At 35.9% G+C, this 25,473-nt stretch overlaps 1 protein-coding gene across 1 annotated transcript in view; it reads right to left on the bottom strand.

The window, feature by feature from the left end:
- POLN (DNA polymerase nu) overlaps positions 1-24,936 on the bottom strand; it is a 106,939-nt gene extending 82,003 nt beyond the window's left edge. The window contains exons 1-11 of the mRNA XM_067298303.1: positions 24,756-24,936; positions 20,545-20,606; positions 17,230-17,754; positions 16,574-16,764; positions 15,257-15,369; positions 11,657-11,814; positions 6,092-6,160; positions 4,751-4,811; positions 4,225-4,289; positions 3,292-3,375; positions 2,701-2,790 (exon numbers count right to left, since the gene is read on the bottom strand). Coding sequence (XP_067154404.1) covers positions 2,701-2,790; positions 3,292-3,375; positions 4,225-4,289; positions 4,751-4,811; positions 6,092-6,160; positions 11,657-11,814; positions 15,257-15,369; positions 16,574-16,764; positions 17,230-17,754; positions 20,545-20,606; positions 24,756-24,921 — 1,584 coding nt within the window. The 5' untranslated portion in view covers positions 24,922-24,936. The remainder of the gene's footprint in view (positions 1-2,700; positions 2,791-3,291; positions 3,376-4,224; positions 4,290-4,750; positions 4,812-6,091; positions 6,161-11,656; positions 11,815-15,256; positions 15,370-16,573; positions 16,765-17,229; positions 17,755-20,544; positions 20,607-24,755) is intronic.
- Positions 24,937-25,473: the final 537 nt, after the last annotated feature.

The following is a 25,473-nucleotide window of genomic DNA, read 5'->3' as shown; positions in this document are numbered from 1 at the left end:
GTTAACTGGTATTATTTAACCATCTAAATTCAACCTTTAGATCACTGATTTATATTTTACATTTAAGTGTCAGTAAATAAAATACGAATCATTTTTGGAGGAAGAAATTCTCTCTAAAAATAGGGCTAAATAATGGGCTAGAGAATAATGTTCTTACTAGCAATCTTCCTCAGGCCCAAGGAAGCCTTCATTCTTCCCCACCTTCAACAAGAGGACTGGAGAGTATCCATCCCTTCCAATTTCATCCCTTCTCAGAGAGGGACAAAAAGGTACACAGAGATAAACACTTTTCCACAAGGACTTTGAAAATACAGGGGGGTGGGAGGGGTTGGTGGTGTTTTTTCTTTTTTCTTTTTTTTTTTTGTGCTAGACAGCATCTAAGTAAGAGGGAACATGATAAAAGTACGTAAATTAAAAAAATAAATATAGCAAAGGCAACAGGATAATTTCTTCCGTTTGTCCCATAATACAAGTTCTGGAAGACTTTCAAAGAAAAAGAAGTTGAAATTGTCAAATCCCAAATCAATAAAATGAAGCATATTTCTGTTTAATTTGTTTGTAAATTGTCATAAAATGTTATTAATAAAATGAATGAAATTATTCAAAGAGAGATTGGATATGTATTAGTACAATGAAGATATCAGAAACTACAATAGATTAGGGTGAAAAATAGATGTGACTATACCAGAACAGAGATTTAAGGGATAAGTTTCTTTCTCACTAGCAGGGAGAGACAATATATCAATTACCTTGTATTTATCTATTAGAGGGTTTCAGTTTACCTTTCTTTAAACAACCCAGCCTTAGCAATTGCTGGAAACAGAGAACTGGACTAAGTAAAAGCCTTGCTTTGATCCACCGCAACAAGTCTCACGTTCCCACAAAAAGAAGACATACATTCTATTTCACTAATCCCTCCCATCTCCCCAGACTTACCTTGTTGCTCTCCAAGATTACATATTTGATCTATAACACCTTCTTCTCCTTGAATGTGGTGTGATTCATATCATTATGCTGTTGATATTACCTCAGAGATAGTATCTAGTAGTTTAGCCAGTTGGCCTGAAAGCTGAATTTCCTTCTTCATACATGAGAAACAAATACTATATTTTTACCTTTCCCAAAGGTGTTTGTTCTCAGCTGAGTTTATTATTTTAATTTGATCCCCATGTAAGCTGGAGTAATACGACTGCTGCACCAAATCATAGATATCGATGCAGCAACCCAGAGGTCTCTCCTCCAGTAAGAAGGAATTTCATTATTATTTTAACAAAAGGAAGGGGCATCCACATATGCCTCTAAAAGTCATCAAGAAGTCTGCAGTGTGATTTGATTTCATCATTTTCAGACAAATGTTTTTGGCCAGGTTCTTTCACTTGTGGGTGATCACACACTGAATGACTGCATTGATGAAAATGATCTACTGCAACAGTAACAGAAGAAAGAAATGGAGAAGCTTCATAGAAGTAATAATTACTGCACTGAATTTGAGGACACATCTGATCTTTTGTGCAGGCTTATCAAAGTGTCTAGACTATTTGGTCATTAGTGTTCTAGGAGAATAAGATTCCACCAGGGGTATGCAGATCTCACACCAAATATAACCCCTCTTAATGAAGGCAATTGTCTCCACCAAGGAAAAAAATGAGGAAAATTCATGCACATGAAAAGTAAAACATGGACTATACAAAGAAAGTGACGATTCCCAATTCAAACCACAGGTATCAGATAATTTCCCATAGAACTTTTTACTTAGATGAGCAATGAGTTAAGGGTCATAAAAAGACAATGACAAGGTATTAGCCCAGATCTCCTGACATAAGGAAGAGAAAGTTTGGGTTGCTAGTTTTCTAATCAAGCAAATTTTAAGTTAACATTCTCTTCTTTCACCTGTGGTCTCTTTCACCCAACCAGTTAGTCATACATAGCTGCCAAAATCTAAGAAGTGAGACAGTCTCCCTCCTTTGAAGGAGATCATAAGTGTATCCTGGTACTTAAGTTTTTAACCGTGGTTACAGCTAAAGTTTAGATTCTACAGCTGGTTTATTTGTTTGTTTTTCCTCATCACAGAGACAGAGAAGACTGCAGGGTCAGATTTTTTTTTAAGAATGCTTTCAGTTTTTGAGTGATTATACTGCCAAGCAGAATTCCTGTAAATGTATTCACTGATTGTCCTAGAAAAATTGGAAATAACACTAATAGGCAAAAAAACATAAACATCTCATTCATGTTTCATAATGAGGGAGAAATCCTGAAAGATGAAAAAATACCTGAATAGTTTATTGCCAGCTCCAAAACTGATTTAAGAGAATCCTGTCTATAGGTAAGCCTAGGCTTGGCATTAGATCAGATATCCCTGTAGAGTCACTGCAAGGTGCTATGAAATTCTAAGAACTTCAAGTCAGAAAACCTGTTTTTTTCCTTTATTTCTGACAAATCTGTATATACTATAAAGCTGCCTTTCTATATTAAACCTGATAAATGTCAAGGGCAGTAGAATTTTTCTCTTACCATTCTCGATATGTGCTAAGATGGACAACTTCCCTCCCCTTCATTTATGGCATAAGTAAAGGAAGTGTGATAAGTACAATACAAAAATAAATCAAGATGTGTAGGTAGACAAATGACAGTTTTGCTGGAACGTAATTTAGAACAACTTCTAAATTATGCATAAAGTTTAAAAACCTCTCCCAGTCTCACCACAGCTTCTGAGGTGGATTCAACTTGCTGTATCTCAGTTCTGGGAATTTTCTCACACAGCGTATGCAGTTTTAATTTTTCAAATAATACCTACATTAAGAAAAACATTAGAGAAAAGTTTCAATGTTTCAAATGCTGAAAACAGAATGGAACATTATTTGGTGTCTGAACTTAAAGTCTAGAAAACGGATTTCACGGAAAATCTAGCTGACTCTGCTTGAGCAGGTGGAGTGGACCAGATGATCTCCAGAGGTCCCTTCCAATCTCAACTAATCTGTGATTCCGTGAAAACACGGCATACTGTAGGAAACAGAACTAACATAGAATTCAAAAGATCAAATTTTTATTACTTGATCTATTATTTGTAAAATTAGTGTATTTAGTAAAATCATTTTTTTCTTTAAAGCCATTTAAATACAGATTTGCCAAAATTGCCAAATTTATGAAAAAACTGTTGTGTCCTCCATTATAAACAGAAAAGACGATAATCGGTACGTAAGAATAATTCTGAAGGTGTAATGACAACTTTATATGCTTTATAATTCTTCTCTGTCAATTAAAATAGCCTAATAATAGTAGTATAAATGTTACCTCTCTGAGCTGACTACTGCTCGTCACAAGGAATCGTTCTCCAGCAACTTGATGGGCTTCCTGCTCAAGCTCTTTCAGTCGCAACTATAAATTAATACCTCAGAGTTATTCTGCTTACTTTATTATTTACTTCAATGTTCAGTTACTTCCTAGGTTAATAAGTATATTGGACTTCTACTTACAAATTGGTACTTCATAATGCATAACCATTGTTGGCTATGAACATATCAACCAAAGTTCAGTGGATTGCTTATGTACTCTTTAAGCTGTATTTCATCACAAATCGGGAAGGGGATTTACTGTAGTAAAAAGCACCAAAATTTGAAGGAAAATAATTTAGATTATTCACAGACTATGGAGGCCTGTGAGAAACAGAGCTATGCGAATTATTCTGGTAAACTTCTGGTAAGTCTGCCAGACCACTAAGATTACCTAGTCAGACTTCAAAAAAAAGCATATTCTTGTTATGCCACAAAATAGTGTTCTCTTGTATCTATTTTAATTAACCGGGAAACAACAAACTTAGAACTATCAGAACACGTAACTTATAAAGACAGTGTCTTTTGGCAAAAAATATAGAAATATCTATCTCTTCTCAAAAAGATGGTTACTGATAACTGTAGGTTCAGAAATATTCAGTAGGATTTCTATTCTACAACATACCTAAAAGAGGTTGTGGATTTGGAAAGCATTCTTTGCATGGGGCAAGGCTAATGAAGTAAATGTGCCTTTTTTGCTTGTACAAATAAATACAGCATTATCCTAACATGCAAACTTCATTAGCTATATTTATATTAATAAAAATCTAAGAAACCCCAAACTGTTGGTTGGAAAACACGACAAAACAGAAAAGATTTCTTCTTTTTAAATCAGTTATTCTCCATATACAGTCAGAAAAATTTCCCCAAGAAAAAAAAGACCAACAAAATTTACCCCTAGAATCTCTGATGTTTTTTTCAGTTCTTGTTTGTTCACATGTATTTTGTGCGTTTCCATCACTGTAAATACAAATATATACTGAAAACAATTATATCACCTCTATTTAAAAATCTATGTATTGTTATATAATGAACCATGCACCACAATGAGAAAGAAAAATTTAAGATCCTATTTTCCATTTGACACTGACTTGCTTAAGACCCTCATTAACTCAGTTGTGTCAAATTAAATACTCAAAATAGAATATTTAAGATGTTTGCAAAGTTCAAGACAAAGCATGCAAGTAGTTTGACTTTTAGAGGGACTTGTGACAAGACGTTTAAATAAGTATTTGGATTCCTTGCTTTGGGCACTTACAGTCGATGATTTTGATCTCGCATGCTTCTTAGTCTGTAAAATGGAAACTCTGAAACTCACATGCGTTATGAAGATAAGGTAACATTTAGTATTCCAAGTTATAACATAGTATGCAGGTGTGTGAAAATGATGAAGATTCATATTTTGAACTGAACTTTCATACCTGCCAGAATTTTGATCAGTGGAAGCTCTAATGTGCAAAATAATTTCCACAAACCTTGAACCTGTAAAGCAAGATGGAAACGAAACTCATCAGTATCAAACAATTTCAATTAAAAAAAATATATATATACACATATATACACACACATGTCATTCTGTGGGCCTATTTTCCAGCAAGTAGTATTTCACTTTCTGCATAATCACTTTTTACATGACAAGATTGTTTGTGGAATGAAATACTACTTAGTATGAATTACAGTATCTAAATACAGACCATTATCATATCATTTGGTGGGAAAAGGTACAGGAATAGTAATAAAAAAAATAGACATACCTCATTTTTCTAAACAGTTTATTTTCAGAGTAAGCTCCATTATAATAGTGCATACAGTCATCCCTTTTTCTTTTTTCACTTGAACAATTAAGCAACCATTCAGTATGCACAGCTTTGTTTCCATTAGAAAGAAAACAGTGATGGGCTATGTAAGCAATTTCTTTATAAAGAACAGGCAAGTCTTTTTTTCCTCTAACCATTGAAGCAATCAGGCAGCAACACTTGTCTAAAAACTCCTCCTAGAGGTTGGCTGTCAGTGCTTCTGTGCCTTTGGTGCTTCCCTGTTGCCTTCCTTTGCAGATTGTCTCATCATACTGCTGGGCCACTTATACATCCAGACTAATACCAATAATACTAATACTCCATCAATGAATAGTCTCAGCCCTACATTTGCTATATCAATTTCAAAGAAAACCCCTAGGATCCTATGATGTACCTTCCACCAGAACTTGAACATAATTCTAAATTCTGATTCTCTTCCAGGTATATGATTACAGGAAAAAAAAAGCTAAAAGAGTTCTTGAAATGCATTCTGAACTTCAGTAATGGTTAATACAACCTACAGCAATAGATATGCTGAGAGCTTTTGTCCCTAAGGAAGGCACTTTGTAAATATGCCTACCTGTGAAAAACAGCTACATAGTGTTTTAAGAAATAGGAAATAAAACATCATCCCATATAGCTTCAAAATACCAAATGAAAATACAGTCACAATATTCTAAACATTTCTTGTTGTTAGAATATTCATATAAACCTGTAAATTAACTGTTGTAGAGGAAAACTTTCTTCTCAAGATCAACCTTGAGACTAAATGTTTCCTTCTTCTAGAAAAAATAGCAGATTAATTGGACAACATTATTTTAATGTTGACCAGCAGTGTAGATCAGTAAGCCTTACATTTTACCCACATAGAGATTCTGATCTGAATGAGAGGCACATCACTGACTTTTTTTAGTTCATCTTACTACTGCAGAAGTTATATCAGAATATCTGCTTTTCAAATCTTACCTGTAAGTCATGAGTAAGGTCCATCATTACACTATAAAGCTTCTCCAAGTGTAAACCGACATTTTGATACTGAAAAAAAAAAATCTCAAGACTATTTGATTACTAACACAAAATCATTCAGAATACTATCTGTTCTAAAAGGGATTAAACTGTATATTTTTCCATATTTGTCTCCTATTATATTTAGCATTTTAGTAATATTCTTAGAGCTCTGACAAACACAATTCATAGATGTACAGAGGAGTACAGAGATGAGCATTCAATATTTTACCTGTTTCTTTATTTATATTCTGCACAGACTGAGTATGGAGAAATAGTACCACTACACTGCCTTTGATGTTGAAGCAAGAATTCTATTACTACTTTTAAAATAAGGAAAACCTGCTTTGCAGTTTCATTTCTGCTGGCAGTATTGCCCCCCTTTCACGCCTGAACTATTCATTTCCTTTCTTCTGTTCCAGCAAGCCCAGAACCCAGAATGCAAGACACAATTATGCTAGGCACAGTGCAGTAGCGTTTGCAGATCCCTGTCCATGACAGTTTGAAAGAAATCTATAGCAAATAGAATTGTAGGATGCTTAGGCTTACTATTTTGTTTGACAACATCAGTTTAATATATATCAGATGGAGGATCCATTAGAGTTGAAATCAATTGTGAAGCCAATAGAATCTTCACCACTTCAGAAGATAAACTGATTAAAATTACTCTTTCTCCCTCAATAGCAACATTGCTGGAGAATGACCCAGATTTGGCTAGATTCTTCATGAAATGGGTATTCCAAGATCATTTCTATTAAATTAACACACAGAGGCAGAGTTAGAGCTAAATTTAAAATCTGCTTTCCAACTGAATTACATCTTTCTGTCAAGAATTGCAAACAATTGACAGGAAACCAAATGGCCATGAAATCCAATGGAAGACTTCCAAATTGAAAAAAATACCAAGTCTCTTCCTTGGGCATCTTATAAGCAAACTATCTTCAGGTTTGTCATTCATCCAATCTGTATTTTAAAGTAATCCTAATTGTTCTATGCTCATTTTATTATTTCCATTCCCATCCTGGAGCTGATGGAACATTAAGTGGGGGCTCTTCTGCTAGGAGCTGCAAGAAGTCTCTCTTTTCTCTATAGACCTTCAGCTGTCCTATAACTTCCTTATCTTACTTCTTTCATGAAATATCTATAATTAGAACAAAAATCTTCTCAAAAATAAAAATATTCTGCTTTCTCCACTCAGACTGAGCTAGAAGGCATTCTCCTTATCAGAGTAAGCTCTCAAAAATTATGGTACCAAATTTGACTTTGCTGCCCATTTCACAGTTTCATGGTTTTCTTTCAATATATTCAGCATCTTTCCATTGTTCTTTCTGTGATTTTTAATCTCTTTGGGCATCAGGGAAAAAAAAAAATCAATCCACTTTATACATGCCACTTTCAGCAGAACTTTCATCTCCCCTGCCTCCAGCCTCTGATGTCTGTTCCTTTTAGAGCATCTGCCTCCAGTCTGTTACTGTCAGTACATGAATTTGATATATTTTTACATTGATACCAGACAAGATTCTTTTTTTTAAATTAAATTAAATTTCATCAATCGACAAGAGCTGAGCAAAAAAAAAAAGATCTGTCAGAGCAGACTTACTCATCAAACGAGGATGGTTCAGATGCTGCAGTGTTTACAAGCAACTACGTATAAAGGAGCAATGCAATAAGCATCACATCCATCTGCCTTCTCCTTCCCATTCTGAATGACCATCTACAATCAATGCTGGTTGCAGGTGGCCTTTAATACAGCCCCCCAAAACCCTTCGGCTCTCAATGTTGGTATTTTTCACAGTTGCGAACCCAAGCGCCTTCTCTGGGGCTGTGTAACTGCTCTAGACATGACCTGAACCATTTGATGGATGGGGTCTCTGAACTGCTAATCAGGCTCCCGATGCAACAGCCAGCTAGCCTCAACTTGAATTTTCCACTAACTATTCCCCCAGGTCAAACTAACAGTCACATCTGAAGAAGCCTTTCCAATTTAGATGACTTGTGTTGTAAAGGACACAAAGACCAGGGAGGCTCCATGAGAGAAAGTGTGAAAAACTCTTAATCCTGTGCCCTTCCAGTGCAAGAGTCAGCTGGTAATCAATAGGTGAGCATAATCTGCCCTCCAATCAGCCAGTAAAAGCCTGCCTCATACATAAAACTCACAATTTTGACCTACTGTTTGCAGAATAAAAACAGGAGAAGTCTGGAGCAGAGGTATTACAGCAGATCCAGATTAATAAAAGCAATGCTTTCTTCATTATTTAATCCAAAGAAAATGCAGAAGGAATTTGAATTACTTGCTGCTGCATAAACACAATAAACCCAGAACTAACCAAAAATTTGTTTATATCAAAACAAATTATAGAATGTTGCTGCTATAGCAGCAAGTATTTCTGACCAGCATAGGAACTTAGTCATATTGATCCAACACTAATTTTTAAGAGAAGAGGGAAAGTGCCTACAGTAACAGAAGAGTGGGAGACAATTAGCTATAGGAAGTTACAGTTCATTCTAAAAACAGAACTGATAACTTGCGTGTGGTGACTCAAGTAGCAAAACATTAGCAAAATAAAGTTTTAAAATTTTAAAGAAAAAGATCATACATACATATAATTACCACCATACACTTGCCAATATGTGCACCCCTCTACTACTGAGCTTGAGATATTTGGAAAGTAAAGGGCTTTTGGTACACCCTGCCTCATTCTCCTTGGTATCAACTACACAGGGATCCCCTCTTACCTATTCAAACACCCTTTTGACCCTTTCCCCTTCCCTAGATGAATGCTGTGGTGAGAATCTATTGTTTTTTTAACATTAATCTCCAACTGCATGTTAGTCTCTACATATATTATTAAACTCCTCTTCACGGATCTTTTGGATGCTAACTTCAAACGGTTTCATTTTTTTCTTAATTATTTGCTAAGACAATTTCTTGTTTGTTTCAATTCTGACACTTAGCAGTTGTGCAGTTTGTGTCAATTGCCCTGTCTTCCACTGCATGTTAAATAAAGATACAACTACTTCTCCTTGTGTAAATATGCTTTTAGTCAGAAAACTATTACACAACAATGAATCTGCTTCAGTCTGATCAGTTAGATCTTTACTATTCTGGTCTTTTTGCTACATCAAAGCTTTAATCTTGTTACAAACACCTCTGCACCTTCTTTTATAATGAAATTCTATGTTTAGAGTTATCTTTAAAACTTAATTTATATCTTTTCTGCTCTTAACTGATTCAAGTCTGTCTTATTTGTACAGCTGATTGTTTATCGAAAGCTTTTTTCTGTAGCTCAGAACAAACAAAGAACTGTAATTTTCTGGTTAACAGAAGTCTTTCAAATCTTAAAATTTAAAGGGTAAAAAAAACTATAAAGATTTTAATAAAGCATGTATAATTCATAGAAGACAAAAAACAGATTACAAACAGAGAAAGAAATGCATGGGGTGGATACTAGTCTAGTAAAATCAGAGCTGGAATTTGGAAGAGTGAAAGAAAAGGAAAAGGGAGATGAACTGGCAAAGGAGCCTCTGACTGGAATCCAGAAAAGAGGAGACTTATTAAATGCACATGATGAATGCATCAGTGGGGCATAAAGGGAGAAAAAGAACCAGACAGCAAAAGGAAACTGATGTCAGCCAAGAATAGTGACCAGCACAGGCTAGAAAAGGTCACTGTGTGTCTACATACCAAGCTAGTTCTCGCCTAACCTCTGCACCATACAGTCCTCCTTCGGCCTCATGCACATGCACACCTCTACACGCCCTCATACCAGTTCCCTATGGTGAATAATAGACACCATGAGCAACATCCTATAAAACACAACCCTGACAGACAGAGGTAGCCTGCTCATTATTTCACCATGTGACCTGCACTCAGTGTAGCCCTTTCCAAAAAAGGAAGGGAAAACTTGCTTCAGTAGACCTTGAATGATGAGAACTTTCAGCTCCATTATGTTGGAGGTTACCCAAGCTCTGGGGAAATCTTTGCTGCAGACACGTTTTCCTAGAAATGCCAGAAAATGATGGTGCACCACCGTTTCACTGTTTTCACTAGAAACACAGGAGAAAAAGCATGCCTCCCAGTCAAGGACAGCTCCGCCATATGCACCTGTTTCCCAGCACCCATACCATGTAGATCAAAGGACATGATGGTACTATTAAAATGGAAACATGTACAAAAGGCAAAGCCCTGTCCCACCTTTAGAGTATCACTGTGAACAACTACGAACAACCCAGGTGAAACTTGTTTTGTTTATGCAGTATCACCCTAGGGAAGCAGCACTGTTCTTTTCTATCACTCCTCTCCCTCCATACCCAAGACGCTTCAAGATTGCTAAGGATCCCATTCACCCATCCCACTGGTCCCTATTCCAGGAGAAATTCACCAACACTCACAGTCCAACCACACTCCAGCCTCCCCACTCCACAGGCAGGCCACCTGGGACATGGCAGAGCTGCTGCTACTCCAGTAGAATTTTACCTTGAAATGACCATCCGACTCAAGATAACAACAGATAAAACTATTCCATAACACATAGTAATAGGTTTTATATAGGCTGATATCTGTTATGGGGAAGCATGCCCCAGCATAGCCCTAGCAGTAGAAAAGAGTTTATTTGGGGGTAATGAATTCCACTGACAGCCCATGTGGGTTCCTCATCTGCTCAGGGGCAATTAGTCACACAACTGCAATGACCTTGTTCATGCAGATCATTTCTGAGTAGGCAATATGGAAGCCTACCTTACAGGCTTCCTATATGATCATGCTTACAACAGACTTATCTACTTAAGCATAGCATGAGCGAGGAACAGCAGGGCTCCAGGAAGTGATATATTGGTGCTTGAACATAGTATGCAGGCACAGAGCAAAGAGCACTGCAGAGGTCTGAAAGAAGCTGAAATTTCAGCTAGAAACTGAAATTTTTAGACCCACTGTTGGTCATCGTTGTCATATAACACAACCTAGTTCTATCAAGGAGGACTTCATGCTACCCAGAATATATTTATTTAAGCGGACAAGCAAAATGATACACTTATTTTTTCTCCCCTCTCTCCACTCCGGTGCCTCTCCACAACTACATCTTCTTTTGTAGCATGCTTACTAACAAATAACTGAATTACAGTAAGTACAGGCTACAAAGTTCACAGGAATTAGGGAGCAAGGTATTAGAGACTTTGGGAAAGAAAGCTGAAAATCAGCTTGCAGACAGGTGAAAGAAAAGATTAAATTGTATTTTGCTGCAATTAATATTAATTAACATTGTTACTGAGCATTAGGTTTTGATGCAGAATTTTGCAGCTGTTCCTTGAGAATTTAATACCATCTGGATAGACTACAGTGAACCCTTCCCCCTTTTTCAAAATTTGATTTCTGAAAAGTAGTGTTAATATAATCACTTTCTTTCATCAGGAAGAACAGTATTAGCTGTATGTTTTTTGCAGTATTTTGTAAGCAATAGCAATATTTTAGTTGCTTTCTTCTTTTTTTTTTTTTAACTTGATCAAAACAATTTAAAACAAACTACTTACCAATGCATTTCTCAAAGAACCTGTATCTGTATTTACTTTTCCCATGGAAAAAGACTTTTCAAAATATTTCTGTATTAAACATTCAAAAGAGGGAACTGTGTCACTGGGGTTTATCAGCCATGCTGCAATTCTTGGATCTAACACGACACTGTCAGCAACTACAAAAATATAAATATTATTTTTGTTTTAATCAAAATATTTCAATTACTTCCAATACTGAGAAATATTTCCAAAGATTTGCCCATCTTTCCCATCTTTTTTTCAGGTCATAAAGAGGCAAGTGCTTACACTACAAGAACATTAGAACACTGAATTGACAGCTGCAATTTACGGTCAATACCATGACTGCATAGCTGTAAGTTCAACACTTAATGAGAATATTTTGGAAAAGATTTTTTAAGGCTTTAGAATCTGAGCGCGCCTTTGGTTCTTAAGATTCCCTCTGTAAAAGCCTCTCTTTTTTTTATCACTGACAAATTTCAAACTGAAGTTTTTCTTATGGGTATCTCTCTCAGATACATTTTTGTTGTTGCTGTTAATTTAATTGATATCCATAAAATTGGTATGGCGAGGGGAGTAGGTTTACTTCCCAGTAATTAGACTTCTGAGATCTGCGATGTATGTATAAATTCACATAGTGGGTGCACAACACTGTTCTCAAAATCAGAACCTTTTGTCCTGCAGGATCTTCTGTGCTTATGTTGCACTTTCACTCATGTTCATCTAGATACCTAAGACGGAACAAGCCTAGTGCTATTTCATTTCCCTCTTAACCACAATAGCAACATCATATTTACTGTAGTACTACAAAGAAGAGGGGCAGAAACTAGTCATTAGAATTCTTTGAGATATATCCAAGGATAGGCATAAGTAACCACTTACTTAACCACTAAGTAACTTTTAACTTCAAATGACAACCCACAGGTACATTTACAAATTAGAGAACTCCAAGCTACATAACCTCACAAACTCAGTTACCTAGAAGCAAGCTTTAATGTCCATAATGCAAGTTACAGCTGCAGGACTACTCCAAATAAGAACTGTACCAGCCTTGTTTTCCTCTACTGATACAACTCTTGCTGAAGAGAAATCCATGGGGCTGCTCAGCAGATGTTAGAATGGGATATATTTTGCCACTGAAATAGCTTGAGGTCTGCTGGAGTGCCCTCAGAAAACTAAAGGATACCTCATGTGCATGGCCTCACATGAAGATATGATGTAGCTTACAATCCCTTTCTTTCAATGTAAATAGCCGTTCACCTCAGAAGCTGATGGATGCTAAGGAACAGCCTCGGAAATTGTCTCAAGTATACACTCCTAGGAGTGCTACTAAGGGAGTCCTCCTATCATTCAGATGACAGTCTTGGCCTTAGAATCATGCAGCTTAAGAAAGTATGTGAAGCTCAGAATTCACTCCAAAAGCAAACTTGGGATGAGTCTACAGAATTTCCTCTGCTCTTTCAGCAGGAAGCAATCACTACAAGAATTAAATGAATCTTTGACAACTGCAGCAGACAGGTTTGCCAGCAACACAGATGATGCATTGTGAAGAGGCAGACGAAGCAACACTGCCTCACTGACAGGCAGCAATGCTCCAGGCAGCAGACGGCTGTTGGAAAATGTCTATAAGGCTGCAGAAAAGCTCTCTCTCTTCATCCAGTGAGGCACTGGACATTTACAAGCTCATCTGAGGGCTGCATGAAATAAGCACCGATTTCCCTAATAATAATAACTGAATCCTACCACAGCTACATGGAGGAAAACTGCAACAGAATAGCCCTTGTGAGATCTTGTAAAAATCCTTTTTTTGTATCTGTGCTTACAATGAGCACACAAAACAGTCTCTAGTTAAAAAGAAAAAGGAAAAAAAAAAATCAAACACCTCTGACTTGTCTGTCCCTTCTTCCCTGACTAAAATTTTTACCGACAGCGAGGGTAGTAGCAATGAGCACTAGCCAACAAAGTCCTGGGATGCTTGACTCAAGCAGCAAGAATATATGGGAACAGAAATCCCTGCCAGCTGTCTTTAGGGAGCAGCCTAGGGAATAGACTTAAGTCTGTGACTCAGCACCACAGTATTTAGTATGTACCAGAGTGCAGCATAGTAGAATCACATCAAAATTAGATCTACCCAGGCAACAGGGACTAAGAAGAGTGTCACAAAACACTGGAAATATTTCTTTAAAACTCTGATCACCTCTTCCATTGTATAAGGATTAACTGAGAGTACAACAGTCAGAACAACTTTGCCACTTAGACAATAAATGGAATGATCACATGGTCAGCAAATAGAAAATGGCCATTAGATGTCCTTATAAAGCTAAGATCTCTTCACAGAAGTTTCCCTTTTTTTCTGTAATAAAAAAACAGACACAAAACATAGAACTTCAGAAATGAGAGGAAAATTGCATATAGCAGAGTGCTCTCTCTCATCATGCAGATGAAAAATTCTAGTGACACCCAACAAGCCTGGCCTTATATTTGGCCAAGCTATGACCTTTGGTTGGGGAGGGGGAGGTGCCCAGAAAACCAGCATACACACGCTCAGTGACAGAGCTACAGATTCCACTTTCAGGTAGTATCACACATTAGTCTCTCTAAGCTCATAATGAAATGTCAGTGTTTGCTTGACTTTGCAATGATGGGATTTTATCTTTAGAAAAGGCAATTTACACAATGTACTTTTTACCATGGCAGAGACGTGGGTGAGGAAACACTTGTGTACAACTTCTAAAGTTTAAAAAAAAAAACCTAAACAAAAATTATTTTAGATACTTGGAGCTTCAGATTCAAATTCTATGAGTCAAAAGAAACCTAGATCTACTATTTCCTGTGTATACAGGTCATAAAATTTTCACCAATGGCAGTACCATTACGACATTCTCACAATGTTCACTATTCCCCCTCCCCCAGGGCTAAGTGCCTTTTGTGCAGATCTTCGCACCAGGTTCTAAATCACTGGAAGGTTATTGTTGTTTTCTGATGATACTTTTCAGATGCTGAACACAATCTGAAGACTCTACATAGAAAGAGTGCCCTCTAAAGGGGCATGCTTTTATTTTTTTAATATCATAGATTCATCCACAGATCCAAGAAAAAATAAATATTATTTTTAGACCTAAATTTATCTTTTGGTTTTTTTTAAATTCATTACACAAGAGTCTTATTTATTTCTATCAGCTAACCAAGGACCCAGTCAAGCAATTCCTAATTTTGACAGCTATGACTATTTCCAGAATTTATTTCAGTCTCTCCTCTTGAGCAGAGAGAGTTTTTCCTAGGAACACAAAACATGAAGCAACTTGACCTTTTCAGCCACAGTCAGCACTGTGTTGAGAGTTTTCATTTCCACTGGAAGATATCCTTAAATTATTCAGCAATTTGACTCCCGCTCCTGGAAGAAATACATCTTCTTGATACGTCTTGATACGATGGTCACCACCTCCCAAAAAGGGTTTTCTTTTCCATGGTACTAAAACTCTGTTTTCCAAAATATTACTTAACCACCAATCTAGTTACTTCTACACCTAGTAATTTTAACAGAAACATCACCACCATAGAGATCATAGGATTCAATCATAAATTAGATCCAATAATTACCTTGTTTCCAGCTAATTTCATTACTATAAACTAGAAGTAGTGTCCTCAGGAAATCTTTTGCATTGAAGCAAATAACTGGAACTTTGCAATGTAGCATTTGAAACAATATTTGCCTGCAGAGAAGAAATTCATTAATATGCACTATATAGTTACAAGATTTAGTTAACACATTTAATTTTATCCATTTAGTTAGTATCACTAAACAGTTAATAGAAGGGGTTTCTTTCTTCCTGTAAGAACAGAATACTGTAGTTTAATATTAAAGTTCTCAATTTAATAATACCTGAAACTTCATTCCATTCTAAATTAAACATCTTGGCAGATGTGCTTTATCATGCAATCATAAAGAAAATAAATCCTTATTTGACATTCAAAATTAAATGCAAGCTTAATACAAAACAGCAACTGGCATCCCTGTAACACTTTAATATACCCAGACAGGCTCATAGAAGATTCTAATTGAGTTAATCAAGGATAGTAAAATTACAATTTAAAAATTACTGGACAGTCTAAATTGCCACAATTACCTAGTATTAACATGCTGTTTAAATGCAGAATGCTTCATCTTATGTCATGCTTTCTTACTGCTTTTGAAAATGTCTATAGTTCTCTGTCCATGCTATTTGAAATAGAAATTTATATAAATTGTGCTAATTCTTAGTGTAGTATATTTGATGAGCTCTATTTTGGGCAATATAAGAAAATAATCATTATTTAAAGAGCTTTCAAGATCATTTATTTTTGATGATATGAAACCACAGTTTCAAGTCTTTGGACAGATCAGAATTTGTGCAGATCATAAGGTATTATTTTACACTGCGTAGCTCCACTATTACATAACTCTACCATTCTTACAAGAGATCATTCGCATTTAGATAAAACCTGTATTTAATACAATTAACTTATTCTTGATATTTTTATTGTTCATAAGAACTTGATTTATTGATGCATTAGTCTCCATTCCTAAGAATCTAAAATCAAACTAACAACAAATTAAAAAATTAGTCTTTTTATATCTCCAGTATTACAGCTAGAGAAATAAAGGCAAGCGAAGTGATTTGTTTCCAGTCATATGGTGGAGCAGTAGGAGATAGGCGACTAGCAAGTCCATGATCTTAAAAATAAATCTTTATGCTTTACAATTTACTTAATTTGGCTTATATTAGCCCAGGCTTGACACATAACTAACACAGCTAACGTGGACTTGAAGCATAGGGAGATTAAGCCTGTGCCAATCTGCAAGAAACCATGTAACCAACATCACAACTGCTAACAACATACATAAAGCAAAACTTATTTTTTCCTACATACTCTCACCCGGCATATTTCCTGTGAGCCCGTTCTTCTCGTTTCCAAATAGATGGCCATTCAGTTTTCAAATAAATTAATTTATCATTTTGATTAGAAGCATCCCAAGTACAGGCAGTTGAAGAGTAACTGGGAGAGCAAAGGCAATTTGTCTGACCCTTCACTAAGACAACAATTCCTTTTACTGATGAAGTTAAGACCTGTTAAGTACAATTACATAGTGTTTCCTTTGACAAATTTTATACAATCCTATATAAAAAAATTCCACATATGTTTTAGGATATGAAACCCATTAGGTACACTGGAGTTACTGCATGCACTAGTAACACTGTAGAGTAGCATACAAAAGCTTCAACTTTGCAACAAAAATCCACTGTGACGGAAATGTCACAAAGCAGAAAAAGATGCTAATTCAAACATTCTCACTTTAAGTACTCAAATGACTATTTAGCCCAAATGGTTCATTTTCTTCAGGTTTTACTTGGTAAGAAAATGTAGTCAGAAGTATTAAGGTTTACCTCCTTTTACATTTATTTTTGGTAAACAAGAACGTAAAAATTGTTCCAGATTCTAGACTCCTAACGGTTTTCTGTTTATCCAAATCACATGCAAGTTTCAAATGACTCTGCAAAACTAATTCTAACCAAAACAGATGATTCACTAACCTGCTCTGAGTTGAGCTGCGAAGAACCATCTTGAAATACCATAGTAGTTATCAAAGCCACTGCCTGTTCTATAGTTGCAAGCAAATCTCTTTTTTCTTCATATCCCAAACTTCTGACATCACAAGGACAATTTTCAGATGATTCTGCTTGTCCAGAAGTCCAGTTAGATCTTCCTTCATACGAAGGAGTGCAGTTCTTTACAAGTAATTTTCTTGTTTTCTCTGAACAATATGTACACACATCCTGCTTTCTTTTAAGGGAAGTAGCTACATTCTTTTCACCATCCTTCAGTTTTTTTGCTTCTACTGAAAAGTTTCTTTCTCTATGTACCCATTTTGGCAAGTCTAAATCCTGATAACTTACAAAAGCACTCAAAGCAGACAGTGGCAACGGAGAGCTCATTATTTTGGTCTCTCGACTGCAAAACACTTTGTTGACATGCACTGTCCTGACTGTTTGACCAGTGTTACTTTTTTCAGGGCTGGCAGATGTGTTTAATAATACAATTGCAGAATCATGAATCTCCTGGAAAAAATGGAAATTTTTCAGTGAACCAGTTAGCTTATTAGGAGCCATAAACATACATGAGTTAATTTGGAAAAGCTTTTCAGGAAGTAACATTCTATGAAAAAAAATGTTAATGATACTATCAAACCAAAGAGTTAGTTGGGGGGGGGGGGAATGGGGGGGAGTATATTACAGAACACAAAATTCTAATATACATCAACAAAGCTGAATTTGTTGATTTATATTGCTTGCATTCAAAACCATCACTGTTTTTTTATTGTTAGTTTAATACTGACAATGCCAAATTAACAGACAGAAGAGCTATCTAGTCTAGTAGTCTGTCTCCTGAAGTGACTAGGACAGTAGTGACCTCTGTCTAAAGAAAGAGGTGACCATTCATTCCCATTTTTAGCTTCAGTGTTCAGAGCTTTTTTCAGGACAACTTATTTTCTTAAAGAACTTCTACTTTGGAACAACTGCTCTGGACAATGACTGCTTTGGAAATTCAAGTACACTGTGTCAACTGGATCTCTACTGACTTCTTTGAAAAACTTAGAGTGCAAGACACAACAAAATATACACAGAAGTCATATAGGAGAAGTATTATCAGGTATATGGATAAATAATCTATTCCATTCTGTTTAAACCAATGGGCCCAGAACAGCTGTCAAGCTGACTGGTCTTTTGTAGTCCAGACATCCCCAGATCTCCTTTTAGCAAAGTATTTTCTTTTCTTGTGCTACTGAACAGCATTAAGAAAGAAATTACATGCTAATGCTATGATTCTGTGTCTTTATCCTTGATTTCCTTTAGCAAGGTATAATACTGGTCCTGCTAATTTTTTGTTTATTTTGCTTGTTTCTTCTACACCCGCTTCAGCTGAGGCAGATCCTTCGTCTTGATTCCCATAAACTGGGACTCTGGAATGGCAATCTTTCCAGTTTTTCCTCAAGGGAAATGTGTATTCAATGATTTATGGATATATACAGCTGTATCTTCCCTGAATAATCCTTTTATGCCTTGATCATCTAACAGGCCTTACAGGTGGTGGCAAGCTTTCTACTCCCAACACATTCTGGGGGGGCTGGGGGAGGGGGGCAGGGAAGATGTATCATTAGTTATGGCTTTTCCAACTGTTCCTCAAAGTTTATTAGGAGTGTATCGTTGTGGTTTTATATTTAACTTACGCAAATGAGGCAACTATAAAAGAACAAACTCTGATGAGTTCAGCTTTTTGCATAATGGTATTTCTTACAGCTGTCTCCATTTTGTTGCTTAGCCAAAGTTTTTTTTTTTTTTTCCTGGGCAGATACTATGAATTTATTCTAAGCCTCCAGCATTTTGTTTTGAATAAATGCCCACATTACCTACAAAGGTTTTGCTCCGGGTGGGGAGGGAGGAGAATTCCCTATCTTTTCTTTTAAAAGCTCTTTAATTTTTATGTATTTTCCTTTTTTTGAAATTAAGCACTTCTGTAGCGAATTATCTACCTTGTAATAACCCTGAAAGATTATAGTCCCTGTCAGAGGAGGAAGATTCTGAACTTGATTTGCAGAGAATCAAATCAAAGTAACTTCTTTTTTGAGTTCCTTAACTATTTCACAAAGCAGTGAAGTCTCCTAATTTTTAGTCTCAGCATCATGCATAAGCATAACATTTCCTGTGACCTTACAATCACATTCTAAGTTGGGGCTACGCTGCCCTAGTTATCCATTCCCATTCTTGCACCAGCTCTTGCATGCCCATTAAACCAAGTTGAGGGACATGATTCAACAAAAAAACCTTTGTACTATGAAACCACTTTTCATGTGAATCAGCTCTCTCAATTAGTTCACTTTACAATTATCTACCAACTAGTACCACTCTATGGGAGAAACTTGGACTTATGGTGCTACAAAACCACTGCTGCAAAACTATAGCTTAAAAAGCTTCATCTTACAAGAAAACATACTTAGATTAAAACAACACTTAATTAAGAGAAAAAAGACAGGTAACACCTACAGAACAGAAAAAGTGACATGCCATTAGCAACTCTGGAAAAGACAGAACAGTGCTGTTAACATCTGTGGAATGCAGTAGAGCCACCAAGAAAGCCGCAGTGATCTCTCTTAGATCCTTGATTTTGCTAGTGTCAGTGAAGGAATATGCATTTTGATTCCCAGCACAAGATTTTTTTTTGAAGATATGCTGTATGTATTCTTTAAGCTTATTTTGTAGAAAAGTATTCTCCTTTTGTTAATGAAGGACTATCCAGTTAAGAAAATAATGCTTTAGCTTCATTTATGTAGTTTCTATCAGGGCATTTAATATACTAAATGATGTACTGATTTAGAAGTCATGCAAAGGCCACAGAATCTAATCACTCTGCTGTAGGCTACATGGGCATTATATGGACCATATCAGTTATGGATGATGCGAGATGACAGTTCACAAAACATAAGCCACTTCTGTATTACTGGGAAAAGAAGCTTGCTGCATTTCAGAGCTTTTTGGAGCGCCAGTGATTTTTCAGTGACAGAGGTTTAAGAACATTTTTAAATCCTGATAATTATCTAAATGTGGTTACCTCATTCATTTCTGATCAACCTGTCAAAACAGACTAACTTCCTATAAAAAGGACAACAGAAGTGCAGCCAAGACTCTCACAGGTATGCTGATGCCAAGTGCAAGATAAGACAGAGAAAAGTTTTTATCTGAACCATGAGTATGCACAATGCATAGTGATATATCTTGTTAGGAAAGAGTAAAGCCTTCTATAAAAACTGTTTTAGTGATTTCTTCAATGTTAGAGTATGCCTTACAGCTTGCCTTTTCATTTTCCAGATGTGAATCATTATCACCTAGTTTATTTTCCTTTGTCTTCTCTGTACCTTTAAAAAAGAATGGAAAACATTTTACAACATAGGTGAAGGTGACGGCAATGCACACAATTCAGGTTACAGTGTTACATTATTTCCACTCTTACTAAACAAAATATTTGCAATCAAGTTTTTCATGGCAACTGTTTTCCTCAAATTAACACCATTTATGTTCAAAATGGCCCTTCAAGTTCTTAAACACACATATGCAAAAATGTGTTCTTTCCCCATTAAAAGGGAAAGAAAAAAAAAAAGTTTTGCTACAAAGCAGACAAACATTATTTTCACAGGGTTCAGAAGAGGAATTACCATAATACTGTAAGTACATATATTGCCTTCTTTCAAGAAAACACATCCCATTTTGGTCAAAACAAAAGCTGGAGATGGGGGAGATTTTCTTGGAATTAGGCAGAATTTTCTTCTCCAAAATTTTCTTCAGTACAATGATCTGCATACACAACTGTGCCACACCATGCCCTACAGAGTTGAGCATGTTCCATCTTGAGAGGATAGGTTTTCACTTTGTTTATCCTGGCAAGAACAGGTTATCACGAGGCCAGACAAGAACTGAGAGCAAGGAGAATTCAGACATATCAAAGTTATAGAAAGCTAACATAATGACTAGCAACACAACAAGAAACCGGATGGCTATCAGTGCTAGGCCTGAGAAAAAGCCGTGGCCACAGCACAGCTGTTAGTTTGGGCACAGCACTGAACTACCAGAGATGCCTAGCCTCCAGTCCTGGAAGCAGCCTGATATAGCAGTTTAAGGAAGGCTTTGTAAAAGCACCTCAGGACTCTGCACCATGCTCAAAGAAATGGCTAAGATGTGCCTTCTCTCTTTTGCCATCAACACTTCCAAGTGGCCTCAAGCAGCAAGTAAAGGCTGGAATAAAAGAACAAAGGGTAACAGTAGGTAGTAGTTAGGAACTCCAAAGGTAGGAGAGGAAGAACAGGGAAACACAGAACTCCTGAAGTGCATGCCTCTCCAGAATTTGGAATTAGTTAGAATTCCTTTATCTCCAGATTCTTTTCTTGTTCAGCCAAAAAAAACCTCACTGGAAAAATATGTATTTTATCCCCTTCTAATTCCTGGTCCATACAGAGTACAATATTCCACTGCTCTTTTCAGCTACAAAATTTGCATTACCAGCAGCAAGCCATATTGTGAAACTAAACATTTTAAACGTGCTGATGACTGACATCAAGCAAAGTATATGGGAATTTATTGCCATTTGCTGAATTTAGTTTTTAAAAGTTTTGATGAGGCAAACCAAGACCTTGTATTTAAAAGACTAAAAAAGATTTTAAAAGACTATTTAGCTTAGTCTCCAGAAGAAACTAGGTTTTTTACTTTATAATATTATAGATAAGTTCATATTGGTGTATGTGTATAATCAGTTATTCGTAATAGTAATCAGCTCAGACCTCTAACCTGAACTTTAAAAATAGCAGATAGTGTAGCTGTACCTGTAGCTTCAAATATTTTAGATTTGATTTTCTTGACAAGACATTCAACAATGCCAGTTACTATATAAAGTATGCTGTATAGTAACTCAGTTTACATTCAGTGCTTTTAATTTCATCACATCTAGATATTTTTTCTTGACAAATTCAGCTTACAGAGACAATAAGGATTACATTTATCTCCTTCAGTACACAGTATTCCACATGACATGTACCTAAATACTTAGGCAACCTCCAACTTTTGATTCATGAAATAGTACCACCAGATGGCAGTAGAAACCCATTCTTGCCTTCAAACTCATTTTTAAGGTTGGATGGGCCTATCTATTACAAGCACTACTGCCAAGATAACCATAGAATTTCATCCACTACTACGTCAGACATTTGTCCTATTTGACCACAGTATTTATCATTTAAAGTCAATCAGGTTTTTCTCCAGTAAGTAGAATCTAATCTTTAAAGATTCTATCAATAAAATACAGTCTAATAGAGACCAACTTGATGCACTTTTTTTTTTTTAAAGGAAGTGCAAAATACTTCTCTCTAGATCCACTCTTTAACCAGCTATTGCTATTCCTAAGAGCAATTCAAATTATACATTTGTTATTAAGCCTGTATGCCAAAAAAAACCCCATAAGTAATTACTAAATGGAAAACAAGAACAAAAAAGCTAGTCACGTGACATGCTGCAACACTAAATGCTTACACTGTTCTTTCACTCCCCAGTAAAAAAGGATTTAGGAGAACCAAAGACGACAGCAAGCTCACTTGGCTAAAGATACTAGATACCTTCATGGTATTTTCAAAAAAAATTCTCTAATTTTTACAGCTTGACAAAGAGTTAGTAGATCAAGAGCAGACAATATAACCCTGTATAGACATCACACAATACAGTGAGTTCATAGCTGTAAAACAGGAAACATTGAACAGGAAAATTAGGGAGGGGAAATCAACAAGGTGGCAAGAGAAGTAAAAAGCAATTAAGCTAAGCCAGAACAGAGGTCTGATTTTCTGTAAAATAACCTCAATTTTTTTGGTCCAAATGTATCATTTTTACATAAACACATACTGTCAAATGTGTATCACTGATTTCCACAGCAATCAACTACCACCTTTTCACTGCTACACCATCAGGTTCCACTAATCTAATTCTCTGTTATTGAAAGACTAGTCTGAACTGTTATTTATGTAAAACTGAAGCTGCAATGAACACCAGGCACACAGGAACAAATGCTAGACTTAAATCTAGTTGACCAAATAATTTTCTAGAATATAGCTGAAATTAAGCAAAAATTTAACTTTCATTATCTGCTTCTTTCCAGAGCTCCCAGACTGACAGACTACGAAACATACAGAGCTGAGATTTAAAACTTCACCTTGCAAGACCTTCCTAGTATTCATTATATTCTGAGCAAGATGTTGGGCTTTGCTCAAAGACCTGCTTAGGCACTTCTAACATTACCTAATTTGCTCTACCACTGGGACTTTTGTTAGCTCTTCCTCCTATAATTTCACAGTAAGCTCTAGGTTATGCTTTACTAATGAATATGCATTTAAAGAACTGACATGAGTCTAGAGAGTTCACAGGCATTCTTGCAAGTTCCCAGCTTCTGTAGTGATCTTTAAATATCCAGTCCAGATCATAGTTAACAAACATTTAATTTAGTAGTTAGTTCACAGTTTGAACTTGTCATCTAGTTTTACTGTGTGTAGCAATAAAAGGTTAGAAATAAAGACAGAGTGAAACCGAGGGTACCGGCCATATCCTAGGTCCTTATGCTGACACAGCATTATCAATCAGAAAAGTCCCAGCATACTTCTCAAACGATTACAGCTTAATTCATTTTTTACACCTGTGAACCTAAACACTCACTTTTTTTTTCTTTTTTTTTTTTTAATGGGGACTAGAGATTTGGTTTTGGTTTGTTTGTTTTAACCACAGACAGGTATTGACTGGAACTCCACAGGAGAATTCCTATAACATTTAAAACGTTCATAATAAAAAAAGAATATCTACAGATAAGCTTTCTGCTTTAAACAGCCTATACAAAACCTCGAGTTTAAACCCATATGTGTGGATTTACAGAGTAAAGATCAAAAATCCTCAGGAAGTTAGAAAACGAGGATTACTAGTTAGCCAGTATTTCTTAATACTTTGATATCTACACAGTGAATTAAATCAGCTTGCTAAGGGAAGGGCCACTAAAAAATATCAGAGTCCATGAAAAGATGTTTCAAATCGTTTGGAATTATTACAGCTGAAACCATCATTTAGTAAACACAGTCTAATCTTAGGAAACTAAGGTACCCTGGAACCATCTATATTTCAATTTACCATCCATGACCAAGTGTACATTCAAGGTACACAAATGGAAGTAATACTAATAGAGGTTTAAAGGCCAAGTTGCGGGGTGGGGGGCAAGGAGAGAAAGCAATGAACACCTTGAAGAGGGTGAGAGAAGCTCATTAAATCAGGATATAATACAATTTTGTTAAAACAATTTACACACAGTGATTGCTTCTAAATTTTGGAGACCTAGTATTAAGTTTTACTGTTAAGGTCTATCTGCACAAAATCGTTTAACTGTACTTTTGCCACATCTTCAGCTACAATTACAGATCAAAACCTTTGGAATCAGTTTCTGTTTTTTCAACTGAAAATGGAAACATTTAAACAGACTAAGGTTTACTCACTCTGGCCATTTTTTCTGCTAGTCTGAGCTTCTCCTACAGGAATAGACTGCAAAGCTGACATAATCCTCTGAGCGATATCAGATAAAGGCACTTTAGAAATCTCGCATCCTACATGTGATGTGTAATACTCCATTTTTATGATTAAACCTAAACACAGAATACACATATCAATTATGCAAAATATTAGGGCCACAAAATATAGTCAGCACTTATATAAGAATTAATAATAATTTATATCTGACACCCCCCCCACATACATCTTTAAACAAGTCTATTTTTAGTGTATGCATACATTTACTATGTTATTGGTTTGTGTTCCAGTGTCAGGCTATAAAAATGTTGCTCAGGTTCTAAGGAAAGAAAACAACAATGCTCCAGAAGATAACTGCAAAAAATAGCATCATCACAAGATGAAACAAAGAAGGGTTACTATTATGATATTCAAAGATAAGTATTTTTCCCCAGAAAACACATCACTAATTAAAAAAAGACCTCTATGCCTTAAATTGTGTCATTGATATAATCAAGTACTATTAATTCAAAAATATTAAAGTAGCTACTATAGTTCATTTGCCAATTTAAGAAATAGCTCAACAACATTTAAGTCTCTGCAAGTGTTTACTGCGGTTATTACTGTCCTGAATTTTATCCTTTTTTAGTAACACTTTCTTTTCCAGTTGACCTGTAGTCATATTCTGTAACACTTGCATACAGAATA

This window comes from Apteryx mantelli, chromosome 5, assembly GCF_036417845.1.
Source record: "Apteryx mantelli isolate bAptMan1 chromosome 5, bAptMan1.hap1, whole genome shotgun sequence".
Lineage (NCBI taxonomy): Eukaryota > Metazoa > Chordata > Aves > Apterygiformes > Apterygidae > Apteryx > Apteryx mantelli.
Note: the sequence above shows the minus strand (reverse complement) of the source record. Positions and strands in the feature narration are given on the sequence as shown.